Source organism: Patiria miniata, unplaced genomic scaffold, assembly GCF_015706575.1.
Source record: "Patiria miniata isolate m_02_andy unplaced genomic scaffold, ASM1570657v1 HiC_scaffold_17, whole genome shotgun sequence".
NCBI classification, from domain to species: Eukaryota; Metazoa; Echinodermata; class Asteroidea; order Valvatida; family Asterinidae; genus Patiria; species Patiria miniata.
In genome coordinates, this window is record NW_024037055.1 from 4,569,062 (window position 1) to 4,596,796 (window position 27,735).

Genomic DNA, 27,735 nt, shown 5'->3' on the forward strand with positions numbered 1-27,735 from the left:
AACTTTCAGTGTTTACTTCCGATCCACCCGATGCAGCAGTCCTTGTGGAAGTGGCCCCTGGTCCCTATACTGAGACGTGCGTTGGCCACCCTTGAAGAGACCACACTCGCCCCAAGAAGTCCAAGTTCATTGTCGCTGTTCTAAGAAATATCGCTGAAGACGTGACTTGGGTCGTCATTACTGGCACAGGCCCAAACGAACATTGTGACTTGCCTGTCCACGACTGCGAACGAAACGTGTGCATTGGTTGCACACGCTTTTGGCAATGCTGCATACTTTTCTAAGAAGGCAGGGCAAAACTTAATGCGATTATTATTACAAACGCAACACATGCATACACAATTCCAGGGTTAGTGTGGAAGGCCTGCAAATTATTAAACGGGGCCTGAGGTGGGGAAAATCTTACTTGCCCCCGTTGCTGTTTCTTTGAAACACGGAACACTGATTTCTTAGTAAACTTGACTAAGTTCCAAATTTCTCGAGCTGAGCCGAGAGAAAGATCCTTTCTCGAGGGCTGTTGAGAGCGACGCTCCATTTTCCACGCGCGCTGTATACTTTGGGGAAAACAGTATTGCTGTGCTCGAACCGCGAGCAAACCTTCATATAAGTTAAGTGGCCTCCTGGGGAATTGTGGAAAAAAGTTCCATCATGGGAACTTCCGTAGTGGACTGCTCTCAATTCATGAAGACCTAAATTAGCAAAGTATACCTGTCAGCTTGTTCTCAGAGTCGAGTCGTTGCATGGTTTGCCCTTCTCAAGGCTACTTCGATCATTATAGACCAAGTAACAAGCTCGAAATGATCTCGAAAGCTGCGGGCCAACGCATCGTGTTCATGCGTGGGTGATGTGATTGTGCCATGAAGGAGAACGTGTTTTCTGTACAAAAATCGGGTTTTTTTTTTTACAATAATAGTGACCCAAATCAGTAGTGTTCTCAGTACGAACTTATGTTGTTGTTGTTGTTTTTTTTTACTCTTGTGACCCCTTTTTCCACGACTGCAATAAGGCATGCATGGGTGATGTGATTGTGCCATGAAGGAGTAGTGTTTTGATTTATAAATACCCATTTGCAGGGCCTATTGGGAGAAGGTGATTTAGAGCCATGCAAGGCTGTTGCTGACGTTTGTTACTAACTAACCAACTTATTTTAAATTCAACCAAAACTCGTGGTCATACCAGACTAAATTTAATTTGGTCTTGTATGACCACTAGTCTTGGTTTAATTTAACAGAAATTCTAACCCAAACAATTGGGTAAAGCACCACCCAATTTTAAGGAGCTGCAGTTTTCACCCTTGCTTGCATGGGTAAAATTAACCCCGGCAATTTTTTAATGTTATGTTTGGTTAAAAGTCGGTATGTACCTAGACTGGGATGTGTTATATGAAAATTGAAGTGACATCATCATGACGTCATAACGTGTCACGTGACGTCATATTTAAAGTGCCTTTTCAATGGCCTATATCTACAGAGCTATAGGTCCGTTTTGGTTTTATCTTGATATGTACCTAGGTAGGGATATGTTGTGACGTCACATTGACGGTGCATTTTTATAAGCCTACATCTACGGAACTATTGGCACTATCACTATGCAACTTCCTACTGATATAATTATGTCCCATCAGTCAACATGTATAGCATTGCATAAAAATACAACAACAAATTGCCGAAACAGTTATGTCCAAAAAACATAAATGTAGTTATGGCCTCTATAGTTGTAGCCGTGCCGTCGGAATTTACTCCTTATTATGCATGACGCAGAAGGACGATTGTGACGTCTTTCCACATTTATTACGCACAGATTTTATGGACGTAAAGTAAAAAGAAAATGCGCAAGTTATGCAACAAGTCAACGAAGACCTTGTCTATAAGCAAATAAATAGAGATGGGATGAATTCAACATATGCCGTGTGGCAGGGTGTTATAAGGCAACTATTGACGATTGTCATTGATTGCATATTCGTTAACTTATGTTTTATTCAAATTAAGTGCATTGTAATGATGAACTGTCCCTTTTGTTTTCGTTTGTACACGCGTAGAAGCTGTAATTAAACGGAGTCAGCACCCATCAGAAAGGAATCACTGTTTAAACAAAACTAGAATAGCTTTACAACAGGGAAAATCCCAATGCATTTTATTTCAAAGCAAGCACGGATTAAAAACACGGTTACAAAACAAGACCCTGGCATCCAGAAATCCGAATAATAAAAAAATCAATGACTCTGTCGCATTAATGTATAACATACTCATTATGATTAACTAATGTAACAGCATTCAAGCGCACTGTTAGAAAAAGGGGGCGTGGCCAGGGGCTGGGGTTTCCGGTTCAATTACCCTTATGCCATGCATAAACAATCCAGCATGATGAGAGAAAGAATGCGTATATTAAATGCATAAAAAATCAGGATTTTAAAAGTCTGAGTAAAAATTGGGAATGTATTATCAGGAAACTATACAAAATAAGATGTGCCACTAAAATCGGCACATAAAACCCCGCATTTCAGGGCTCCTTTTTTTCGATTTTTGAGCATGTAAAAACGAGAAGCCCCAAAAAGGACAAATAATTACACTTTCTCTCATGATTGTAATCATCTCTTTAACAGTAACACTGAACCTTCGCGGGGATATTTAGACTTGAGGACAAGTCGCTAGACAGTCCTGTTTTGTCTGTCGGCGCTCCAATATTTACTAGCACGGCGCCATCGTGATTATCATTTGCTGGCCTCGACATCTACCTACACGCATATTGAGGCCGAGGATGCACAAAGCGTCCCCGCAAGTTAGTGCCATACCGCCCGCTGTATAGACCTTTCTTTTGTTTGTAAACATTGGCGCCATTTTATATGGGCTGCCGTAAGCGCATAAATTGAAGCCGTAGTTGGCTTTTTTTCCCAGAAAAACGTCCTCATAACGCCCTCAATACATAGTAAAAAGGCATGTTTAGGAATTATGTTTTAGCTTTGTTGACAATGTTGTATTTCCAAGAATCAAATAATATTTTGGTTATCTGTAATAACTCTTCTTCACTTTTGCGGTGTTGGACCTTCCATAGTTTTGCAACCCGTGGTTGGCAAAAGTGCAGTTTGCCAACCAAGCGTAGAAAGGTCTACATGTACATGTATATGTGTATACCTTGGAACGGGTATTCAGATCTGTCCACGCCGGTGTGCGCAGTGGACGAACTAAACCAGACCAATTACCGACTTGATTTCGAGTCTAGGGGATATTTCGTACAGGCGCCAGAAATATGAATTTTACGAGCACATAAAAAGACTTGTTTATGTTCGTCTCTGAGCTGTCTGCCTCATGTTCAGAAGAGATCAATGCATTCTGATTATTGTACCTTTGCAAAAATTGGCCCCTTGTGAACTATCACTGAAAGCCATCGCCAATGGGTTGATTTACGAGTCCGCGTCATGTATTTTCTAGTCATTCATGATTGACTTTCGTAAAAACAACTTTTTGGATTCATCCGCGGACCCACGGGTAGTATATTTTGTTTCACGGTTGCTCGGATATTATCAACCAACGGTCTAAAAACAAGCACTCCCCTACTGACCGCAGCACGCCAAATACAAGACTAGTTAATTTCCGATGAAGAATCAGTCGTAATTAATTGACATTTTGTGACGGAATCCCCACAGACAGAAGGTCGAATGTGTTTGTTTCTTCGACTCTTTTAATATCTAGGTATAATCTATTTATACACAGCGTGCTAAGTCTTCGTAAAAAAAGTACAAGCACCCTAATGCATTAATAAGTTAAAGCAAAACCAGAAGAAGAATACAAAAATAGTCAATGTTTACATTCGATATATACACAGGAGTTGCGGTCCTATAAATGAGGGGCTGACGTTGCCTTCAAATGTACAGATATTTACACACACAACTTAATAATGCCGAGGCAAGTTTTACATGCTTCAAACTAAAAACAATAACTTATTTTACTGAGTAAACTTAAAGTTACAATGTTTAAAATTGAACAATTGTGGAGTAGAATCAAATTATGAGTCCAACTTGAAAGCGAGACCAGATAAAGTTTATTACTTTTACGGATAACAATAAAAGCAGCAAAACACATTTTGAAGAACAAAAACACCTCACTTGTTTATAGGTATGTCTATTCTTCAAAAATGTCCTTTGAGAAAATTATGTTTAAAGTCCCTTGTATACGAGAAAACCCTAATTATGTATGTCATTCTGAGAATGTCGTAAAAGTAAGATTAAAGTTCATGGTGCATTTCCTTGCAATTTTTCACAATATGTCGGTAAGGATCATATCCAAATGGTTGACATTGTGATAAAATATTTTTTCCAAAAGAAAAAAACAGACTTCAAAACATGATGACTGGCACTTAATGGAAAACCCTGTAGCCGGAAATCCTTGTTACTCGCGTAATCACACCACCTTCCTCAGTGCACAAGGACTCGGAAAGGTGGTTAGATAACTTTCCAATCAAAAATTATACTGAAGAAAGAATATTAAATAAGTATCTTTCCACACACAAAAACACAGAGGAGGACAGTTTTTAAGTAACGGGTCACTCGTTTGTAAGATTCACTTGATTTCATAAACCTATACACACAAGTGATTTTTATTTTACTGCAATTTTCCACTTTCATGATCACATGACGTCACATGACAACCTCGTACTCGTACCCAGTCATACTTCAATTCTATTTGTCCGCAGTAGCTGCCAACTGGTCAACGCCATGGGGACGAGGTTGTCTCATCATTCTGATTGGTTCTGTTGCCGTGGATACTGTATTCTCAATGCTGGCATAGAGTCTGTTTTGTCACTTTTATGTGACAAACGCCTATAATGTAATGGACCAGCTGAGCCGAAAATCTCGCCCAGCAAAATCGGTTTACAAAGCAAAAAGTCACCTGCGAATGTTGGTCACGCGACATCTTTGCTGCCGTGGCCTTGCTTTTTTATCACAAACAATTTTCTGGAGTCTCTGACGGAACGGAAAATTCCTTCACCGAGAAAACATCGTGATCTGAGCGAGTGATATCGTCATCACTCATCAGGATTAGTCACCAAATTTGGACAGGGCAAACAAAAACAACGATGTGTCGTGCCCCAGAAAATATGAACACAGAGCAGAGAGTGCAGACACCAAAGTGGCCCACTATAAACAAACAATATTGTGTGAATCCGAATGACAGTGGCATCACCCTGACGACAAACTGTCATCATTAATTTTAGGAATGATGTGTTTCTGAGACAATGTTGCGCCATTAATATGGCTCCAGGCTGACAAATTGAAGATAATTAAGGGTGATAACTGATTCTTCTACGGGAAATTTGGAGGGTGCAACTTGATTCCCGAAGGCTCGATATGATTTAAACAGATATGCATTTTCAGGATGGTAAAGGGAATATAGATTTTGATTTCTACATATTGCTCAAGCCTCCCTTTAAAACATCTTGCGAAAAACACAGCAATAAAGTCTTTTCTGTCTGAAAACTGATTGGAAATCGAGGTTGTCTAGTACCCAGCCTCACTGATTTATCGAGTTTTAATTTAGTGCCAGATGACACGCACTGGCGACGTTACTCGAGAAGCTTGGGCAAGGCACCAGGTTCTTCGCTGTATACTTCGTGTCTAATTGTGCAAAATTCCATCTTATAATAATTATGTTTCTCTGATGGTTTTCAATATGTTTAACCGAATTGTGTAGTCTGCTAAAGTATTTCCATTGAAAAGAAACAATTTTCCCTTAAGCTTCAGGCCTTACTCTTCTAAAATATAAATGAAAAATAAGTTAAAGACGGATGCGCTAAACAGGAATCGCACATTAATAAAATTGATGCAAGATTTACAGCACGGTCCGTTGGTCCCTTAAATTTATTTTGTGTAAATATATCACCCCTAAATGAAATACTGACTTTTAGTCATGGAATTTTAAAACGGCTTTAACTTGTATTATCCTTGATGCCTCACTAGTCACAAGATTCTCAAAAGTTCAGCCAAAAGCTGGGATCTCCAAGAAAAGGCTGAGCGACCATTTTGCTCTTTCACGACTTGCCCTGGCCGGCTCAGTGAAACATGTCACTTTGCTCCATATATCTCTCCAGCACAGCACTTGACAGATTGGGCTTGGTCCCGCGAGGAGCGCGTAGCTGCGGGCGCGTCGGCCGTCATCGTCCCCCGTGTTGACTGATAGACGTCTCGGTCGGAGCCGGGGGAACGGCGCATGTTGCGTCAAACATCGGAGAGAACCGAAGAGGGAGAATAATCTGGAAGAATATCAAAAAATGGAAAAGAAAAACAGATTGAGAGATTTGTTTGCTTTGCGATGTTAACTGCTGGAATGTCTCGTCTTGGATCCGATGATTTTTTTCCGGGGGGAGGGAATGTGAACCGCACAGCGGTAAAACAACAATCATAGAACGGCACGATTTGGGATATTATACTCGTGCAATATTATGCAACTCTATGTTACATTTATTTACTCTGTCTTTATTCTCTCTTTACAAGTGCACGTTCGTAATGTAGATATGAAGTACATGTATTTAATTAAAAGTTAAGATTTTTATACAGACACACACTAATATCAAAATACTTTACCATTTAGATATTAAGTCTTTGGGACTTTTAAAAATCAACTCTACGAAATCTCCAATTCCTCGTCGTAGCAATTTATACACCACACTCCTTTGCATCTGTTTTTCAGAAATGTATCAATCCCAAGTTCAGTCGTTTCTCTTTGAAACTGGACTTTAATCTTTGTCATCCATTTTGATGTCCAGTATATATAATGACGAAATTACCCCACGAAGATTTATGCCGCCATTAATATTCATCCACGGCGCGGCGAGATCACTCGCGTGTTACAGAAGTTAAGCCGTCGCGCAATTTATAGTGGATGATGCTTTAATATTAACTCTCCTGTCTTCTGTAATACGTTCTCTAAACATCTCATTTATTTCTGAGATACGGGATAAATCTCTGGCGACAATCCAAATTTATAACTTGTTTTCATTTGTTGATAAATTCTCTCCTGCAGACATTTGTACCGGTATGCATAATGTGTTTTTCATTGATTCATAGTTTCAATGTACATGTATGTATTGTACATAGGCTCATAAACACACCGATTCGTTGATGATTAAATACAAAACAGTTCAAGTTGTTGCGCCGGTTTTATAAGACCAAAACACCAGAGATATATATTCAAGTGCCCGATTTGAGTATACCCAGCACGATATGCGACAGAGGGGTACCCCCCCCCCCCATCTCCCTATACCATATGCAAACCCTATAGACTATTGTTACCTATTCTGGCAACACAATGACCAATGATTTGGGATTAGACTTGTGAAATAGCTTGTGGTTGGCTCAACTCTGCCAAATATCTCACATTTACACGATAATAGATATATGGGATTGTGAAACATCGATTATTTTTTCGAATTGCACATCGATGTTCATATCTTGATATTCACTATTATCAAGTAGAACGTGAGTTTGAAATTGAACTCAAATTTGAGCTTAGTTTTGGAGAAAATTTCCCCAAATGTTCAAAGTGCTGGAAAATGGAAAGTGCAAGTTTTAAACACGATTTTTTGTTGTTGGGGCAACGCTCGTGCAACATCGATTTTCAAGTTTGTGGTCGTGTGTTAGAATGCATGTGGAGTTAATAAGCTCACTTCCTTCCTTCCATAGAGTGCAGTCCTCAAAAGATTAGTATAGTCGCACTTATACAGCTGCAGTGGTTTTTAAGGATAAAGCAGCGAAACTAAATCTCATGGGTATACCCTAACTATCACTCCCATATGGTTGCGTCGTTGCTATAGTTCAATGGAAATGGTAAGTCAAGATATCCTTTGCCTGAAGACACCCACTCATCTATACTACAATCACGAAAATGATTCAGGGGCGCTGCCATTTTCCCGACCGGTCTCCGACCGGTCTCCCGTCCCCATCGCGCCTGTTGGCTGCGGGGGATGCGGAACGGGGCCCGGCTATTTTCACCCCATATTTCCCAGAATTCCTTTCCCCATTGAGCCGGCCGCCATCTTGCGTACGGGCCGGTGTCACGTGAAAATTCGACTCCTATGAAAATCGGACCCCTATTTCCCTATTATTGGTTGATCCCTCGCACGTACGTGACAGGTCACTCTCCCAAAATGATCCTAAAAATAGCACAGTATCGTACTCACGCGTGCGCAGGACTACCAATGAGTCCACATTTCATGGAGTCGGATATTCACGCTACACCTGTCGTGCCACCACGTATACGTATACGTTCGTAGAGGAGCATGCGCTGCAGCGCATGCAACGGTATTCCATGCAACATGCAAAGCTGAAGGCATGCTTGCCCCACATTTTCTCAGCACTACTAGCTTCGTTTGATGGTCGTTTGATGCATTGATTATGCTACAATTTTCTCTTTCAATGGTAAGTCCGGTTTGTGCTATGACACATTATAGATTATAGTTAGTAGTAATTCTTTCGAACACCTCTGGCAAAGGATTATATATAAGTATTCTTTCGAACACCACTGCTGGCAATGACAATTGTTGTTTGTGAAAAGTGTGACCCAATCGCGTGGGCCTCGGACATGGCGATCGTGTAGTATTTAGTAGAAGGGCCCGGTTCCTATAGGGAACAAAATCCACTTTAAAAAAGCCCGACCAAAATAGTTGGAGACATTCTCAATAAACAGGTATGTCATAGATAGAGGGCCGGGTTTTGATTTTTTTTTTTAGAGAAATTTGGGGGGGGGGGGGGAATTACGATGACAGCACAGCGAAAACACGCAACCCGAAAATAAAGATGGCGATTTCTGCGCGATGTGCTGTGAGCACGAATGTCGGACACTTCGCCCCATTTCCACGTCGCCCCATGTCACTTCGCCCCTAACCACTTCGCCCCATGCCCACTTCGCCCCATCCCCACATCGCCCCATCCCCACTTCGCCCCATCCCCACTTCGCCCCATCCCCACTTCACCCCAGCCGTTACATGTAAAAAAAAAAAATCTCATCTATTTTTTTGGCTTAAAAAAAAACTATTTCAATAGATTCACTAATTGCTAACCAACGGAAAGAATTAGCCCATCACCAAATGAACAATTCATAACCAACCTCTCAAGCTAGGCTCTCCCCTACCGAGAAAAAAGCTTGAAGTAAAAGATCCAACTTTGTTCCCAACCCGGCTATACCAACCCGTCTCCCACTTATCTGAGAACGACAATACCTTTGACATCCTAATTTCACTCTTGGAGGAACCAATCTCATCAATGAAGTTGTAAGTCTCACATATCAGACAAATTTTGACGGAACATTTTCCTCAAGGCAGTGAGTTCCTTTGAACTCACTGACCCATACCTACGGGATTCTTTTGAATCCAGCGGCTGATGATTTTATTTAAGCCATCATTTCTCTCATCTGTGTCTCGAGCACCTCATCAGAGAGTTTGTATTTTTCCTGAGTTTCTAGAATTGGGAGCATTTATTATCGGGGTCTTTGGCAGTTTATTTACTGGTCTGCACCCCTAGCCTTCCCTTTTTTATACTACATGGGGCGAAGTGGGGATGGGGCGAAGTGGGGATGGGGCGAAGCGGGGATGGGGCGAAGTGGGGATGGGGCGAAGCGGAGATGGGGCGATGTGGGGATGGGGCGAAGTGGGGATGGGGCGAAGTGGTTAGGGGCGAAGTGACATGGGGCGACGTGGAAATGGGGCGAAGCGTCCGACACCCGTGAGCACGCACGGCGCGCAGAATCGTAAGGCACAAACCGCGCAGGAACAATTTATTTGTAGCTATTGTTAGCCGATGTATTTTTTTTACAAGTTTTCTTTGTTACTCCTTTACACAGGACTCCCGATGACACCCACATCACATGACCAGCTCCAACCATGCTCCAAGCATGCTCCAGTGCATGCTTCAACCAGTTCCCAAAGCAAGAATCTCGACTCAAGACGAAGACGTGACGTGCTTTTTCTCTTTACCCATTCAAAACACATTTTTCTTCTAGCCATAATTTTATTATTTAGAAGTCATGAAAATGAAATAGTGCAAAAATAATCACTCTTTTCTGCTGTTTTATGTCCATCCTTTTTTAAAGTTATATCCTTGGCTTAGTTGTATCCAAGAATAATTATGGAATGATTACCCGTCTCGCTTGAAAGTCTTTCATGGAATGTTTTTGCCTATGCTAAACAAGCCTGGACCGACGTCCCTTACGAAAATCGCTCCGAAAATTTGCTACAATTATATCCCCTGAGTTTTGTCAAAGTACTACCCTGTATTGAATGCAAATACATTATTACTAAAAAATTTGTGTGTGCATTGTACCTGATTTCATTTTCACAGTTTTGTAATAAATACATTTAACATGTGGTGCTTGACATAATTATGAAGTGCTCCAATATGTCCTTTCTTATAGTTTTACTCTCTTCTGCAAATAAACGTGTTACAATACTTTGCTCTACAACCCCATCACCATAATAAAAACACGAACTGTTATAATGACATTAACTACTACTTAATACATAAAAAACACCCCCTTCACCATAACGAATATAAATTGTTGCCCACTTCCCCGGAAATATAAGTGACCATTCACAGGTGTAACATAAGTAGGCATGGGCGTCGCAAGGGGGGGGGGGGGGGGGGGGGGGGCAAGGGGGGCACTTGCCCCCCCCCCCCCCCCCCCCCCCGAAAGCAAAAAAAAAGAAAAAATGAGTTCAATTTTAAATTTAATGAGTTGGGGGGCTAAATGACCCTGCCCTTCTCTAAAACTGATAAATGGAGAATGTGTTGAGAAAAACAGGCATTTTTTTGACAAAAATATGTTTTGCCCCCTCTAGAAAACAAATCCTGGCGACGCCCATGTAAATAGGCCACACAATATCCAACCCCCATCCCCACTGGCTTCCCCCTCCTCTCCTCTGTAGTGAGAACTATGAATACGACGTTGTAAAGGTCAAGATCAAACCGCGTTTCATCTAAACTACCTAATTGTACAGTTGGTGTATACGTCCTTTATGGTTTGGCACCTTGAAAAATCAATGTTCAATTTGACTGGACAATATTCCAGCACAACATTAGTTATGAGCTTTATATACATGTAATGAGACATTGCATGAGACAATCGGTCGGCAATAAATACTTAATTTCATTCAACTGTTGACAGCAAGACCTTCCTAATCGGTGCGCAATTTAAAACAACATTTAAACGGTATGAATCCCAGCACAAACATAAACCTCCACAATATCAGCGATTTCAATATCACCATCTCCCCTCTATAACAAAAACCATTTCTCCCCGTCCCTGGAAATATTTCTCCCCATCCCCGGAAATATTTGTGACATGGTTGACGGGTTGTACGGAAATTGGGCGTTCCGACTAGCACCTTTCACCCTAACTAGCCCCTCCCTATATTGACAATATGTCCTGGACCCTCGCACAATCTCCACAGGAAATGTTATGTGCGCGCACGTTGCTAAACGCAAATACAACTTAGGTGAGACTGATGGCGAGCCCAAATAGGCTCGCGTGCAGCAGAGCGTCTGATTCTTTATTTGACTTAACAGTTGTTTGGAGTTATTGGAGTTATTATCGAGATTTCACTGTATACAGTAATTATTACAAAACAGTCAACTCCACCCATCTAGCGGGTGCCGCGCGAAGCGCGGCATCCCGCTAGTGGAAGATGATAGTTGGTTCCGAAGATCATGGGGTGCTGTGGTCCAACGGTTACGGTGTTCGACTCGTGTGCCGTGGTACATGGGTTCGAACCCTGACATGGAAAATGGTGCTTGTGCGCTTGGGCAAGGCACTTTACCACGTTTGCCTCTCTCCACCCAGGAGTATAGATGGGTACCTAAATGAAGGTACAGACCATATTGCGCGGATCTCGAGCTGCTGCAGGGTCTCATTCCTGGTGAACAGGGATACTGTGATTCGCATTTGATCACATTGTTATGAAATTTGCGCAATATAAATGTAAATCATTATGATAAAACCCCTCTTGGCGAGACCAAAATGGCGGTCTGTTTGTATAAAGGTAACTTTTGTCGTTCAATGGGCCAACAAACGTTTACGGTCGAGCCAAACTCGGACAAAGCTATACAACAAAGGGATTAATAGGTCTACGTGCGACTGGTTCTGATCGCCTGCTGGGGACTCTTTTCAAGGAGTTCCTATGGGGTCTATTTCGTTCAGTGAGTTCTGTGATCCTTGCTCTATGGTTTTACTAATCAGCAAAAACCCTGACCTTCGGAGGAAAAAAAACTTTGTTTATGCAACTCGTCAAGCATAAAGAAAGGTTACTGAATTAAATATAATATTATTGCGTTTTGGTCTATGTAGGCTGCTCAAGCAGAAGTTGCTTGTATTTCATTGTTATTTCAATTATAACTGCATCACTCTATAAATAACAAATTATATTACTGTGTAATAAGTGTATATATAGGCTGTTCAGGCAGAAGTTGTTTGGTACATCATTGCTACATCTCAACTCTCCATGCCTGAACTTTGGTTTCCCGCCAAAACGAAGAGGCGGTATTAACAGTAAATTGAGATTAACATGTAATTGAGATATTCCCCCGGTTTTCTGTAGATAGTATTCAGTGAATACACTTGTAAGGCCAATATTTCAAAATCCGGACCAAAGTCTCCGGAAAAGGATTTGAGCTATCAGCCATTTTGGTGAAACACCTGGTGTCGTTCAAATACGTTTGTCTACAAATTTAATTGATAATAATATAAGCTTTGCACACGTGGTAACTACCAGCAGAAGTTGTTTTAGGCCGAACTGTTGTATCGCCCAAGTTTTCGATACAGTTCATTATCGTCCGTGGTTTCGGTTTTCCTTTTCTTTGTTTGGATTGCACGGGGAACAAATACTTGGCACCGGTGTATGGTAGCTCTTAAAAAATGTTTGCTTGTGGGTTGGTTAATTGCAGCCTTGTTCCGGGGTATTGTTGCCGAGCCGGAACTTTTAATGTCTAAACTTCTGTCTGCGGCGGCCGAAAATATAAATGGATGTGTTTACAAACTTTTGACCTTTCCGGTAGAATATACCACGTTGAGAATTTGAATAGGCGATTGTAAACAAACAAACAGAAGAGTACGAATTCAAAAGCTGGATCATAAGGGGCCCACACGTAAGGATGGGTTTGGTATATTGTTGCATTACTTTAGTGGGCAGATAGGGGACATATTTGGGGGATTTGTGTGCCTTTGATGATACAAACATGCAAGTATATCTTAAGAAAGATTTTTGGCTATAGGGCCATCGCAGATTGAAAAAAATATTTAGGTAGAATAACCAGCAATTTTCAAAATATTCACAATGGCTGCCATTGCTTGTTATTTTACCCTATATATTTTCAAAGGACAAATCTGCGATGGCCCTACAGCCAAATATCTTTCTCATGACATACTCTGACTGTGTGCCAAATACCATGCTTGTATCATCAAAGGCACAATCTCATCACCTATCTGCCGCACTAGTTGGAAGAAGTTTCATAATTGATTGTTTTTTTCACAGAGATTAATATGAACGTGGAATACATATATCCAGGTGTCCCCAACCCAGTTTTCATATCATAAACGAGACAAACGTACAAGGAAATATGACATAAAATTTATAATCTAAACCTAAACTGCTGACAAAGAAATGTGTATTTCAATTGCTATTCTGTTACCCACAAAGATGTGTGTAGTATAAAAATCGTAGCGTCATGTGAAGCACTAACTCGGCATGTGGCTTTCGAGTTGTTTTTTTTTGCTATAAGTGTTCCGGGTTGCGATATACAAACTGAAAAGACATTGACAAGTTGAAGGATAAAGGGCTTGTCTTCACAGTGACCGCACAATGTGAATGGAACAGAAACAAAATGGAAAACACGGGATGGGTTGCATTGAGGTTTGCATATTGACGTGCATATGGAGCTGAGGCGCACACAAAGAGATTGTATTTTTTAAATAGAAACGAAACAAGCGCACAGTTGAATAGTGAAGTACATGTAATTTTAATAGAAAAAATACGTGTCACACAATGGCGAGTTCAACCTTGAATATAATGGTCTCATGCAATCATTTGGAAAATAAGTTATACATGTTCGTTTGGGCGCACATGTGGAAGAAGTTTGCGTTGTTTAATCTGAACCCCTACAAAAACAAACCACGCCCATTCATATAAAATATGCCCATTATAGTTTGCATCATTTCAAGAACTATGGGCAAGCATCTGTTTAATTAGGTTTCATGATTAATATTATTATTATTCTGGTTTATTAATCATTGTGTTTGTAGCCAGAGGCTAAATTGTCACAATGCGTACAAATTAAAAACACGAAATCAGAAATACAAATTTACTAAAACATGATGCTTCGCTCTCAACCAACACCCGGTACCAAGCGTCCAAGTTGAATTTGTTTCAAACAACATGTTTGCATTCCTCCCACTTGGTAGCAACTTAATGACACGCCCCTGGAATGGCCGGCATTTCAGCCGGCCTTTCAAAAGCTTTAGACAATATTCCCTGCAATTCGTTTTCGCCATTAAAAGATATCCAGAGTATTTCAAAACAAAGTGAAAGTTTCTCCATGCCAAAAGTAAAACGGAACATACGCCTACAAATTCGATTGCTAATGATGCTACGCACAAAAAAAGACAACGTACATGTCAAGCCACATAACTGTTTAATTATTTTCCACACATGCTGTGAGCCGTAAAGGTATGCAGCATTTTCAACGCGATTATCTAGTGACGCAATGACATAATTCGTTATTTACTGAAACACGATTCATCCGATCGATGTCTTATCTTGTTTTCGTTATCGGATCAAATATGATATCTTAGCTAGTCTTTACGAGATTTAATGGTGTGTTTTCGTGGGTCATTAGTCACGTCTACGTGGACAGTATATCTTCGTGCATTGAAGTCACCGGTGTGTTGTTCTTAATTAATTTTTTTTCAGGTGTTTGCAAATGTCAGTGAAACGTTACAGCCATTAATGTGGCTTCTCCATCTCCTAAGTAATTATTATCTATACGTGTAGTAAATTGCTGTCTTACGCTCGTATCACGGATGTCAGCGAGCCGATTGTTTCCGTCCGGGCTGTTTTTGTCACAAATATCCCCTCTGACGTTACAACGCAGTTTCCTAATCTTAAAAACAATAGTCTTTGTTCGTCATGCATGTATATTGTACACTCAACGTAATTGTAAACAAAAATGTCCACCATGATTTGTATTAACCGCACTCCCTGGAAATTAATTTTCTCCCTTTTTTATGCAAACTCATAATAATAAAACATCTCGAACCCTTTTACTCATAAAAAGTACACGCATCAAGCATGATTATGCCCGATGGCATATCCCCAATTTGTTTAATCGCAGTAGGCTAACCACGCATGGAGGAAGGATATAAACCATGCATGCATGAAAGTTGATTCGAGTAAACGGCGCAGACAATTGTAGCCTCTGCCTCTACGTAGGAAACAAATTTGAATACGACACACCAATATTCCTTTATAAGTAATGAGTTAAGAATAGATTTGTGCAGGTAGGTATGTGGGTCGACCGCAAACAAAATGCCAGCAGAAATCACCAACACCTTTTAGTTTTACACACGTAGGCGGCAAGCATAATACTATGTACATTATATTGCAGACGCCCGTCATATAAATACTAAGTTATCCAATGCTATTCAAAACCTACGTATACATTTACTTTGCTAATTTAATAGCATAAATATATTCTGCCTGTCAAGGACGTATATTTATGTTCACGACAGGGGACGATGATGGGAAAGAAATTGTTTTTTTCTCGAAATATATCACTCGTTCGCTGTTATGCATGGTTTTCTATATTCACCACCTTGTGCCGTCGTGTCGTTTTAAACACATACAGGGTGAGCAAAAAAAAGAAACCCAAAATGACAGCTCAATTTTATTAATAAAGTTCTGCATGTAGCACTATCAAAATCTAGGATATGAAAGCCATTAAATAATCTCATTTGAAAAATGGTCCTGTTATTTTGTTTTCCTTTTTTTCACTCACCCTGTAAACTGGAGGAAATTCTTGTCTCGTTCACAACACGCCGGCTACTTTTTGAAAATGTTGATCTCAACTTCTCAAGAGTTATAAAAACCACTTCAAATGTTTAGTCTGGGGCCTACACCTCTAATCCTTCGTGGCAAATAAGATAATTCATGTTTGTAAGTCCTGTCTTTTTTTTCAAAATTGCAAAATTCCAATGAATAAAGAGTACTATCTGAGACACCGTTGGAGCAGTCCAACAACACATAACCCTCGAAGTAAAAAAAAATCACGGTAAAAAAAAATGTTGCTCTAATGCACAACACATCACGGTCAATTGCACTTTTCAGGAGCGCATATATATCGTTCCCGACAGGAGATGTACTTAAGGGAGGATAATATTTACAATTCCCAGAGACATAACGTAAACTTAAACCCCTTTCCAGTTATTGACAGCACTTTGGCAAAGGCCAAAACACTTGAACCGGTATGCTGTAGCGGTCCATTGAAACACGTGTATGAAAATGTGTGCTAAAAATGTCAAGGGATCGATTTCCCATTTGATTTCGTGTCCAGAGTAAAAAAAAAAAGGTTAATTTATACTAGATGGATGGCACATTCGACATTTATTTATTCAATTTAGATTGGATAAAATAATGTGTTGTGCACTTGGTTGGGATTCCTTTATTCCGCGTGCATATTTCTCATTCTTAAAGGGTATTATTTTAAAACGGCTGTTTCATGTTTACGACTTGCAGTGAAGAAGGTGCTTCAATTTAAAACGCAAAAAAAAATTGAAGAAATAGAACAGTCTCAATTCCGAGGATATAAAATGGGCATTTTTTCTGTCAATACACTTCTAATTTGTGGTATACAAGTACGTTTGAAATGAGAAATTAAGTAAATATTTTTTTATAAATGCAGGCATGGATCTATGTCATAAAAATGAAGTCTGGTGTTCCACATAATCTAATCACTACTTGTACACGTCTGCTTAACTCTCTGAACAGAAATTAATTCGCAAAGCAATTAAATATTATACACTCCCCGCGAAAAAGCTATCTACCCCCTCCAATCCCCCCCCCCCCTTCAAAAAAGTGCTTTGCGGTTCAACAAATTTAACAAACCGTTTTGTTTTTGTGAAAGAGTATACAATTACATGTATGTATTACAGGTGTTCTCATACGCGCGTTTATTATTTTGACAGTACACAAAGAAATCACCTGTCTCGATCGCCCTGTTTCGTAATAACTTCCTATGACGTTTGAGATGTCCTTTTTGTTATCAAAGTTGGATCATAAAAGCTTCGATTGTATAACAAGTATGGTGAAATCAATGTAGCTTGTATAAACAAGAATGAGATAACCTCTGACCTTCCGTATTTTTACAATCGAACTCAATATTATTTGCAAGGACACGCATTCTCTGTCAATCAGTTCCCTCACGATTTCGATTTCAATTTGTAATAATATCCAATTCTCTGTTCAAACAAGAATCGGAGAATAAATTCAATTTTGAAAACGCTTAATGGAATCAAGCTTCGGAACGCTGAGACGAAATATGGATTCTCCCCGCCGGTTTCCATGGCAGCAGATGGACGCAAGTTCAGCTAACAAAACCGTCTTCCGGGCGTCAAATTAAGTTAGAGATCCTTAACGTGATCGGACGTGAAACATACCATCCTTTAACTCAAACATCGTGTATGTACACGCTCAACTGCTCGATAAACGCTTCCACTATCTGCTTTTGCACTTCATGAGTACTCGAATGGAATTTTGAATGAGCTTGCTGAAAGTCACTCGCTAAAACAAAACAAAACCTGCGACGACTTGTGTGGGCGTGGCTAAAAAGGTTAACCTTTTAATATTGACTAACGTTTTTGAAGTAGCTGCTGAGAAATTTGTGCAACCTGTTTCACCATCGGCATGCGTATGTACACATCCTTGGTATAACTATATATTTTACTAACGATTGAAAATAGGAACGCCGTCTAATTCCCCAGTAATAATTTTTTTGAGATGAGGATTAAATTTCCTTTCAAATTTAGACTTAAGCTAAAAAAAACTACAAAATATCGGTGCTGTCTTACAAAAAAAGATTAAAAAGAACTTTGTTCTCAAAGATTTTGATCAATATGAGGATTGATGGTCCAGAATACAAGTGAAAATCAAATCACCAAGTCAATACACAAGTCAAGTCACAAAGTGACACAGGATGGACAATGACAAATGAATACCTGTGTCACGTCACAGATCATTTGAATAGCTTGTGACTTAACTTGCAACTGGATGACTTGTGATGGACTTGTGATAGTGACATGTGACCTTTAGTTCCGAACCAATGAATTTGGCACATGAGACCGGCGTTTATGTTCGGTTTCCGCGGCATGAAACGACGGACAATATTTCCACACCCTCCCCGGATGGGATGCCAGCCCATCGCAGGTTACTCCCCTGGTAATGTCGGTATTTTGTTAAGTGGGGTAAAGTGGCTTACCCAAGGACACAATATAATGGCTAGCGGCAAGATTCGAACCCCGACCCTCTGCTTTTATAGGCTTACCTCCATTTCTTTGTTGGTTTTTAATGTGGTGCTATGTACTAATCATCATCGGGGCTGGAGGAGAAATCATCGTTCCTGATCTCGTAAGCTGAGTGCCTGTCCGGAGTGGTATTACCGGGGCTGCCACCCCGTCCTGTTCCGGTGATGTCTTGGGATCTCGACCGCCCACGGATAAAATACTCGTAGTTATTGTTGGTGAGATTTTGTCCGAGTCCCCCATGAGTGGCCGGGTCGTGCACGCTTTTAAAGTCCTGCCAGGCCGACTCGAAGGCCTTGCCGATGAAGGCTACGATCTTCTCAGACTTTTCCCGGGAAGTGCAGATGAAGACGTGGCACATCAAGACGCTACTGTGGGTCTTACAGATGAGGGACACGGCACGAGGGTAGCGCAGGTCCGTAGCGCAGTAGGCTACCGTGGCTATGGGGATGGTTTCGTTTACAAGCCGCTCCTCATCGTCGATGCAGACGCACTGCTTGGAGATGCTCAGGCAGCAGGATTTGTTGAGTGATTTGGGAGACTTGGCCGAGCGGGGAGACTTGGGCATGGCCGGGCTAGACGGTGAGGAGGCCCGGGGTAGCGTGGTGGTCGGTGATGCCAGAGATGATAAAGATGTTGAGGGCGAGACATTCAAGAGATCCTCTGTTGATGAGGCAGGCGAGTGTGTTGCCGTCAGCTCCGGGGCGAGTTTCTTGACCGCGTTGACCGCTTCGCTCACCTGCAGCGTGGTCACCCGCACCCGACCCTGATACTTCACATGGAACTCCTTGGCGGTGAACGACGATCCTGATGTAACGGGTGACGATGATGACAAAGTAGAATCCGGATTGTCCCAAGAATTCCGAGTGCTGTTGAGATGAGGGGGCTTCATCCGCCGCCTCAACATGGACGGGGAGTTCTTCAAAGTAGACAGGAGATTCCTCTTGGTCTTAGGGTGGGTCGGGGAGCAAGACTCGTGGTCCGTAGACAGGGTTACCGTCGGTGGCCGTTGGGGCACCGGTAGAGTTGTAGTGGTGCTGCTGTGATCAGACATGGTTAATCTGATCGCGGGAGCAGCCTGTGTCGGCATCTGCTGTTGGAATGATTACTTTAACCCTCCAAGAAGTTTTTAAAAAAGCAGCAAATATTGATCGAGCAGTAAATCGACTTAAGTTGATGTCTCGACGGCGAAGAAATGAATTCACGATCACGGGCCGGCCGGCCTTATAAATATGACTTGATGATTCGGAAGTAAAGGCCCGTCGCGCCGAGTGACTCATGCGTTGTGTGGTTCCACTCTGTGCCGCAAATTGTTCCCCACTACTTCACTACAAACACACGGTGTAAAGTCCATACGGTAGATCGGTTCTCACATGCTGGTCATGTGAGCCATGCAAACAAAATTATGAATGGGGTGGAAAAACCTTGCAACCAGCGAAACTGCGCGCTGTGTGCACTGACGCCATATACGCACGGAACACGTCATTTAATTACGGCTGTTTCGTGTTGTGACTCACATACCTATTTTGAGCGCAGGCGCGGGTTTTCGTCGGGGGGTCGCAATACATGACGTGAACAGCAGTTTGATGAGCGCTGGGATATATTTAGAACTTAACTACTGAAGTTAATTTTTGATTTATAAAAACTTGAACTCTGATACATCATCATGGGGCGCGTTTTGTTGTTTCACTGACATAATCGACAACACATGTCTCGCCCATGATTGAATGAGTGGACAGGAAAACAGTAGTGCGTGACTTAGTAATTATGGAACAACTCGTTGCCATGGATTCATGCGATATTTTGATTACTAAGTGTGTGACTCTGAATAAGAACGGCCAATTTGACGTGATGTGGGCACTGATTAAATTAAAACTGTGACACAAATTTTCTTGTAGCTTTTACTGTAATTAACAAGAAAACCAGGTTTTTGAATTTCATGTTTCCTTTTTGCCCGTCCGCGAACACGTTCGTTCGGTGCCACAGAAAAGGTCCAGTCTTTACTTGCACTATTTTGCTGGCCATTTAGGCCAAGTAAAAAAAATAAACCAGTTTCTCGTCCCCACCTGCTTCCTTCTTTTGAGTCCCCCTCCTTTTTTCTTTTCTTTTAATTCACACATTTGCAATATTTGGCAAATAATTGTCAATACAGGGTGGTGAAAAAATCTTCGAGCACAAATCGTGAAACAAGTCATCATGTTTAACAATATTTGCTATAACATTCTAATACCCCAAATCCATTTACTAATGAAAATTGCAGCAAGAGCAAATTGTACATTCCCTTTTACCTGTTAACGTTCCCGAAGAACCTGGTTCTTTACAAATAATTTGAAAGTTTAAAAATGAAAGTATGGTTAAAAACGCAAATTAAGTAAAATGCTAATAAAACTTATTTCTTGAGGTGGATTGACGAGACAACAAAATCACAAGGAATAGACGAGAACATCACCATCACCAGGGTCATGGAACAGCCGTTCGGTATTTTGTTCTGAAAGTGATCTGGTTACCTTATTCAAAAGGAAAATGGGCCACTTTCCACCAGCGAACAATGCCACCGGTTTTGCGCCTCACTGACCCAACAAAGACCCGACCCAAGAGAGAAAAACAAATCGCGAATTCATAGCAGTTTCGTTATGCGTTCGGCAACGCCTGAAACGGCAAGTATGATGTCATCGTTAAATGCGGCAGTGATAATATCCTTTAGCGCGTTAACTTTTAACGGTGCACGGTGGCTTTTCCAAACCGCGGTTGTGTCTCTATCGCAGGACCCAGAATCCTTTTCGAGCTTTTCAAATTTAGCCAACACCAATGGTAAGTATACCCTAAACTTTGCACCTGATATAATAATGACATGATGTTTGTGACAAAACGGTCCTGTTGTACTATATGGGTCAGTTTAAAACAAATATCTTGGAGCCCCACCGCAAATGGAGCCGAGGTCTGCAAACATTCTAAAAATTGGGCAAGCAGTGCGTGACAGCGCCCTCTGTTGAAATGTATAGTCCAACTTGCAGTGACGTGCAACAAAACTTTGACCGTATACCGAGACTTTTTCCCCCCTCAGATGACATCATTATATTATAAACCGCAATATCGGCTCAATCCATTGACAAAATAGGATTTGAGTACCTATATTATTAATGGTTCATTTCCGCAAATGCGTGTACACTGAATAACCTTGCCCTCTATGACAAACATTGACCTTACTAATTACAAGTTCACGTTCAAGTTGGCACACTGCATCAGTCGAGAGCTCATTTCTTGTGATTACTGCAAACGAGCCTTCATTCCCTCGCACTCAACCTCGACTAAAGGTAAGGAGTATAATTATTTCAGAACTTTCGTTTATGTTATACACCACGTATGCACTCAAGGTATGGACATGATGGCTTTCACTGATGCCTGAGCAACGTAACATTTCAACACTCTAAAAAATGAAGAGTTGAATTCAACACTTACATGTGTTCGGTCAGTGCAACACTTTGAAAGTGTTAAAATCCAGCATTTTAAATATTAAATCCAACACTTAAAATGTTAATTCAACATTTTAAATGTTGATTATGTTGATTCAACACTTTCAAAGTGTTAAAGTTGAAAAATGTTGAATGAACACTTTACAACATTTAAAATGTTGAATTAACATTGCTAGTGTTGGCTTAAACATTTAAAATGTTGGATTTAACACTTTCAAAGTGTTGCACTGACCGAACACATGTAAGTGTTGAATTCAACACTCCAGTTTTTAGAGTGTAGTTGTTGATGTCACTAACATGGCGCGGCCCCTAACGCGTGGCGCTCTTGATTTTTCGTCTCAAGTGTCTTGCATGCAAGAGCAAAAGGACGTGTTACCTCAAATTTCACAGAAAGTGAAATTGTATCCGGCTCTAAGCATTCCCGTACATAAATCTTAAGTTACCTATTCTTTACAAAATTAAAAGAGAAATTCTGATTTTGGCTTGATTTTCCGATTTCATTTCGAAGTGCACAATGAACATTTTATAAAAAAAAAAAAACCTCCCCAAAATAACCAAATAATATTCTGAAAAACTTGTAGTTGGGTTTGTCAGTGGAAATATATAATACAGGTTTATCGGAATTATTTTGTCAATTTTATGAAATGATTGAATGTTAACGTGGGATTTTCCAAGATTTGTTCAAGTGCGCCACGTTTGAACACTCGGTCGATTTTGTGCCCAATTTCCAGATGCCACCGTTTTTGAATTTCGAACTCAAATTCATGGCACTGAAATTGTACACAAAGGTTCAAAAGCAAGCGTTATTAAGGTTAATGTACCAGTATTTAAACAGAATGAATTTCAAGTTTGTCAACTAAAGATGTTTGTCAACACTGCATAAGTTAAAGTCAAGGGAAAAGTCGACTAAAGTGCGCCACGTTATAGGGGACTCCACTAAACTAGACCGAAGTCTCTCTTGCGCAATATCATGTATATGAGCTGCTATTACGACAGCCCCCCCCCCATACCGTATTACAATCACTCTCTTAAAACTGGGTGTGGTGGTTGAAAACATCTTTTCTCCAGCGCCTTTTTGTTAATTCGATGTAGGCCCCACCAACAGCTGCTTGATCATAAATCTAGATCAAATCATCCCGAATCGGGGAACAACGTATCACACAAATACACTTTTATTGCATTGTAGGTCTCGGATGTGTTATAATGATGTCATGCAGCCTGCATCAGGTGAGCTCTACCTCAAACACTGGTACCGATAATCACCGGGTTCATTATCGAGGTACACTGTACGTATAATATTCAAATTTCGTGTCATGTCATATTGTTCTGCACGACCGCCAAAATTATGTTTGCTAGAATTTCGGAAGTGAAATATCGCCCCCTGTTGCCGACACAAATGGCCATCATGTCAACAAAACGTGCTTTTTTGTTTTCGTTATTGTTCCCTTTGATCAACAGGTGTTTGTGTTCGATTCAATTCAATAAGAATAGACCACGAATGCATTATTCATTGCTGTTCAATGAAGTGTGGTATCGAGCTTCCATCGCCACGGTGAACTAATGCGTAGTTTGCAGCTGGGTGGCAAGTAACGTCGGCCTATTTTAACCGTGCATAATATAATGGGGGTCGTAGGGTCACATCCAACGCACCATTGTCAGATTTCAACACCTTTGGTACTTGGTAGGCACGAACCAAAATAAGTCTTGTTTGCAGAGCACTTCAGAATGGTCGTAAATGTTGAGCAAGCTCGGTGTGCTTTGAGATTGACCTAAAATCTTTTAGGCGGTACCGACTATCGACTGCGTGCATTTGGAAGGTTGAGTGTAATTGGTGGCGTGAGGGCCGCTCGTACAGGTGCAAGATTTGTCCGTTTACTGATCATCATCGGCCTTGAGGAGACCATAACTTGATCACAGAGGCAGTCCTTTTCCTCCATGTTATAAGACCGTAAGTTGTGAGTAAGTTTAGACCATATGCAGTGCGTTTGTTTGGACTAAAACATTTATGGGTTTTAACTTTTTATCGTTTGAGATTCATGTATTCGGACTAATTCGGAGCAAGGTCCATGGTTTGTCAAAATTGTCTCGGTCGCCATTGCACCACTGCGATGCTGTTTTTTCTCAAGTCAACTTGATCGCAAGCTCTTCTGTCAACATGTTTTATGTTTGAGGTTAACCGGATATGCCTATGAGTGACGGGATGAGTATTGTGATTATGAAGTTGTGGTTCTTGGTGTTCTGAAGTTGGTGTGGGACTTAAAATAATAAACATATGTACGCAGGGAATGAATAAAATTCTGGAAAAGCCACTTTTTGGTTTTGTATCTTTTTATGTATGGAAACATTTTTGAAGAATTTTCGAACATTTCAACAGTTTCTCGGAAAGAATGTAGTGTCCAGACGCCACTTCAAGTTTACGGACGAGATTCTTCTAAAATTGTCTAAATATTTCTTAACAAAATTGGAAATGTTTCTCAGTTGCAAATTCATGTCTTTTTAACATTTTTGCAGTGACTGACCTTCATTGGGATAATAACAATGAAAAAAAAAACATGGTGTCAGGATGCAACATTCTTTATATGACCATCGAATACGGAGAAAAACAGTAGAGAAGGGAGTCTTTTCAAAAAGAAGTTGCATCCTAAGGCCACTTTTCACTTTCATCATATAATATTGTCTCAGTGACGGTCACTCATTGCATTTTTTTTTTGAAAAGACATGAATTGGTACTGAGAATCATTTCCAATTTTGTCCAATAATATACTTTGAAAATGCACTCGACTCTCCGACTTTGTCAACCAAAGAAGTGGGTCTGGATACTACATTCATTCCTTTTTGGCTTTTTAGACAATTATTGCAAAGGTCCAACAATTCGGGACTGAAATTGTACTCGTTTTCGGTCGCCAACCTATTGTGTGCCCCGCCAGAAACCAAATCCCACCCCACCCTCCAGAAAAACCCCTCTGGAAAATGAGGATACCCGCAGAAAATGAGGTCCCTTCAGAAAATACCCCCCCCCCCCCCCCCCGTGTAAATCAGACCCCTGGTTTACGTCACTACTGCATGTCATTATTTTTTTTTATCAATGCACGTCATTATTTTTCCTATCAATGTACAGGACCTGCCGATAGGGCTCCAAACCAAATCTCGGCGATCTCGCATCGACACATTTTGACCAGCGTCCACAATGATCGATCAAGCCGGTCTCTGGGCAGGCACCGGCATACTGTGCGCGATGCTGGTGCTACTGATCATCTTCGCAATGTACAAACAGTACTCAGGAACACTGGCATTGCCTCCTAGAAAACCCGAGGCTAAACCCGACGGCAAAACCGACGGCAAAACCGAAGATAAGACCGAGCAGGGAAAAGACCAAGTAGCCGATGGAAACTCCGCAAAACCGCCACCACCGTACCCCAGCGTGGACGACGGCCCGGGCGCCTACGCTTACGATCAGCCGGTAGACGACGGCGTGGACGGCGTGGACGTCGCGGTGGAGGTACACGGGACGGAAGCGGCCTGCGTGGGCAGGGAGCCCGAGGCGAGTGTCCCTTATGTGTACGACCAAGCCATTCAGTTGGAGACCAGCACTTAACTCGTGCCGAACACAAACATAATTGGAACAGAGACTGTTGGTGTATTTTGGTACAAAGGGTAAATATTATTTCATACTTCACACAAAACGTAGAGAAAGAACTTCAGAAATTCACTCGGCCACACCTCTGCCCTAGAGAGCTGGTAACCGCCACTCCCTTTCACACAACTGTTGAAGGAAACGCGAGCATCGAAAAGCACAGTGGGTATTATACTTTCCACAAACAAGGTACTTTATGCAGATTTCGTGCTTCTGGTTTCACAAAATGTCTCCAATGAGAGCTCGAAGATATCAGGGGTCCGATGGGGTCATTTGCATAGGCAGTTGGGACGAGCGAATTTAAGAAACTATAAGACTTTGTGATTCATTAAAGGAACAGATTGTGTCAGACACTTTACTAGAAGAGAAAGAGTGTAGTTGGAAGACAATGCAAAACAGAACCAAAAAATAATTTTTATATACATGTATAGTTCTTACCAAATAAAGATCACTGGGGTCGTTAGAAAAGTTGAATGGGGGCGTGTGGCCATCATCAGATTCTGAGACACTGGGGACGCTGTTCAATATAAACGGGGGAGGACTTGGAGGGACTCGGAGGGACTCGGACTGGACCACAACTGACGCGCATGTCGACGTTGGCATGATTGTGCCGCCACAGACGATGGCTGCCCGACAAAAGCAACACATTCAGGGGTGTCGGCCATGCGCCCCAATAAGCGACGGCCATGACGATCATTGTAAATAAATATGCGATATTGTATTTTGATGATAAACTGGCAAAATCGACCTCATCATGTTATTGGAGTTTGAATACTATTTTTTAGTTTGAAAGACCAGATGAATGTTTATTCTAAAGAGTTATTCAAAATATGTTCTTCCAAACAACGTTCCCGAATATAACACTATGTGTTTGCTGATTGGAACTACTATTAGCCCGTTATTTTTTAATTAGCAACTAAACAATGTTTGTATCTAAGTTTATTTCTATATTTTATCACCCATTTCAGCCGTTTGAAAATAATCAAAATTTTGCTAAGAGTAGATTTTTTATCTATGTTCTTCTTTGACAGAATTTTCTATTCTACATTGTATTTGCTAAGCCTTTTATATTTGAATATATTGTACATGTATTCCTTTATCTATAAATGTGATGAAAGGTAACTATGAAAATACAAACATTTATTGTTGTTCTAATAAATAACCAATAATTCGGCAGTATTGTTCAGTATTAAACGTGAAACCAACCTCAATATAATTATCATCGAGATTTATGCTTGAAATAAGCATCGACATTCGACAACGAGGATGTTCAATTTCGTAAGGGTAATTTTAGTACCCCGTTCCATATAAGAGAAAGAAAAGACACTTTAATGATTTGGGACTCAATGCCTATAAACATTTTGGCTATGGAACAAGCAGGAAAAGCGTCTTAATGTGTTTGGAAACATCTGAATAGTTCGCTAAGATACCATCATGTTGGTTCACTTTGTGGAGAGAGGGCCTGGTTTTGATTTATGAACGGAACTTGTAAAACGTAAGGTGTCATCAACTACACGATTATCCATTTCGTTGTGTCGAGGAAAACGGTCCTCAAAATGTCTTATTTAATGTCTTACAGTGCTATAACATTTACAGCCATCCCCAGATGTCAGTGTGAAAATCGTCAATAGCGTAAACTGTCCTTAAAAAAATAAGAAACATCCAGTGGGCCCTTCGAACGGTTTGGGTTGGAACAGAGTCACCGAATGGATTCAATTAGATGATAAAGATTTTTAAATTTGGGCAATCTTCAATCAGTGTTGTTTATGTTGGAATCGAGTCGCAATTTCAGTGGCTGGCTTGGACTTTACACGAGCTAGAGGTGGCGCAGCCACGATTATTTCAAGGGAGGGGGGGGGGGTAATATTTGTGGATTTTAGGAACAAAGAATGAGACCACTCAAGAAGTTAGTGAACGTGTACTACTTCCGTAATGTGACATGATCTATCGAACTCAAGCATATCTAACGAGCAATGCAGTATGGTCGAATGAGGGCGCTATTACAGATGCTATACTGGGGCGGCGGCATCAGCATGTTATTGGGGGGGGGGGGGGGGGGGGTGGCCAAGGAAGGAAACAT

The 27,735-nt window shown here is 41.0% G+C and overlaps 2 protein-coding genes across 3 annotated transcripts; one reads left to right on the forward strand and one right to left on the reverse strand.

Moving 5' to 3' along the window:
• Window positions 1-3,660: 3,660 nt before the first annotated feature.
• Window positions 3,661-19,853, reverse strand: LOC119723556 (putative protein TPRXL). Its single transcript, XM_038194271.1, has 2 exons — window positions 18,572-19,853; window positions 3,661-6,246 (listed from the first exon to the last, which is right to left on the reverse strand). Exon 1 carries the CDS (start codon window positions 19,636-19,638, stop codon window positions 18,610-18,612), a length of 1,029 nt encoding a protein of 342 aa, XP_038050199.1. The 5' UTR covers window positions 19,639-19,853; the 3' UTR covers window positions 3,661-6,246; window positions 18,572-18,609.
• A 1,934-nt stretch (window positions 19,854-21,787) lies between these two features.
• Window positions 21,788-26,860, forward strand: LOC119723558. Of its 2 annotated transcripts, none has more exons than XM_038194273.1 (2): window positions 21,788-21,862; window positions 25,140-26,860. In XM_038194273.1, the coding sequence occupies exon 2, from the start codon at window positions 25,209-25,211 to the stop codon at window positions 25,614-25,616; it is 408 nt and encodes a 135-aa protein (XP_038050201.1). In that variant the 5' UTR covers window positions 21,788-21,862; window positions 25,140-25,208; the 3' UTR covers window positions 25,617-26,860. The 2 variants fall into 2 exon arrangements, with proteins under 2 accessions (XP_038050201.1, XP_038050200.1); XM_038194272.1 differs by lacking the exon at window positions 21,788-21,862 and adding an exon at window positions 23,571-23,969.
• The last annotated feature ends 875 nt before the right edge of the window (window positions 26,861-27,735 follow it).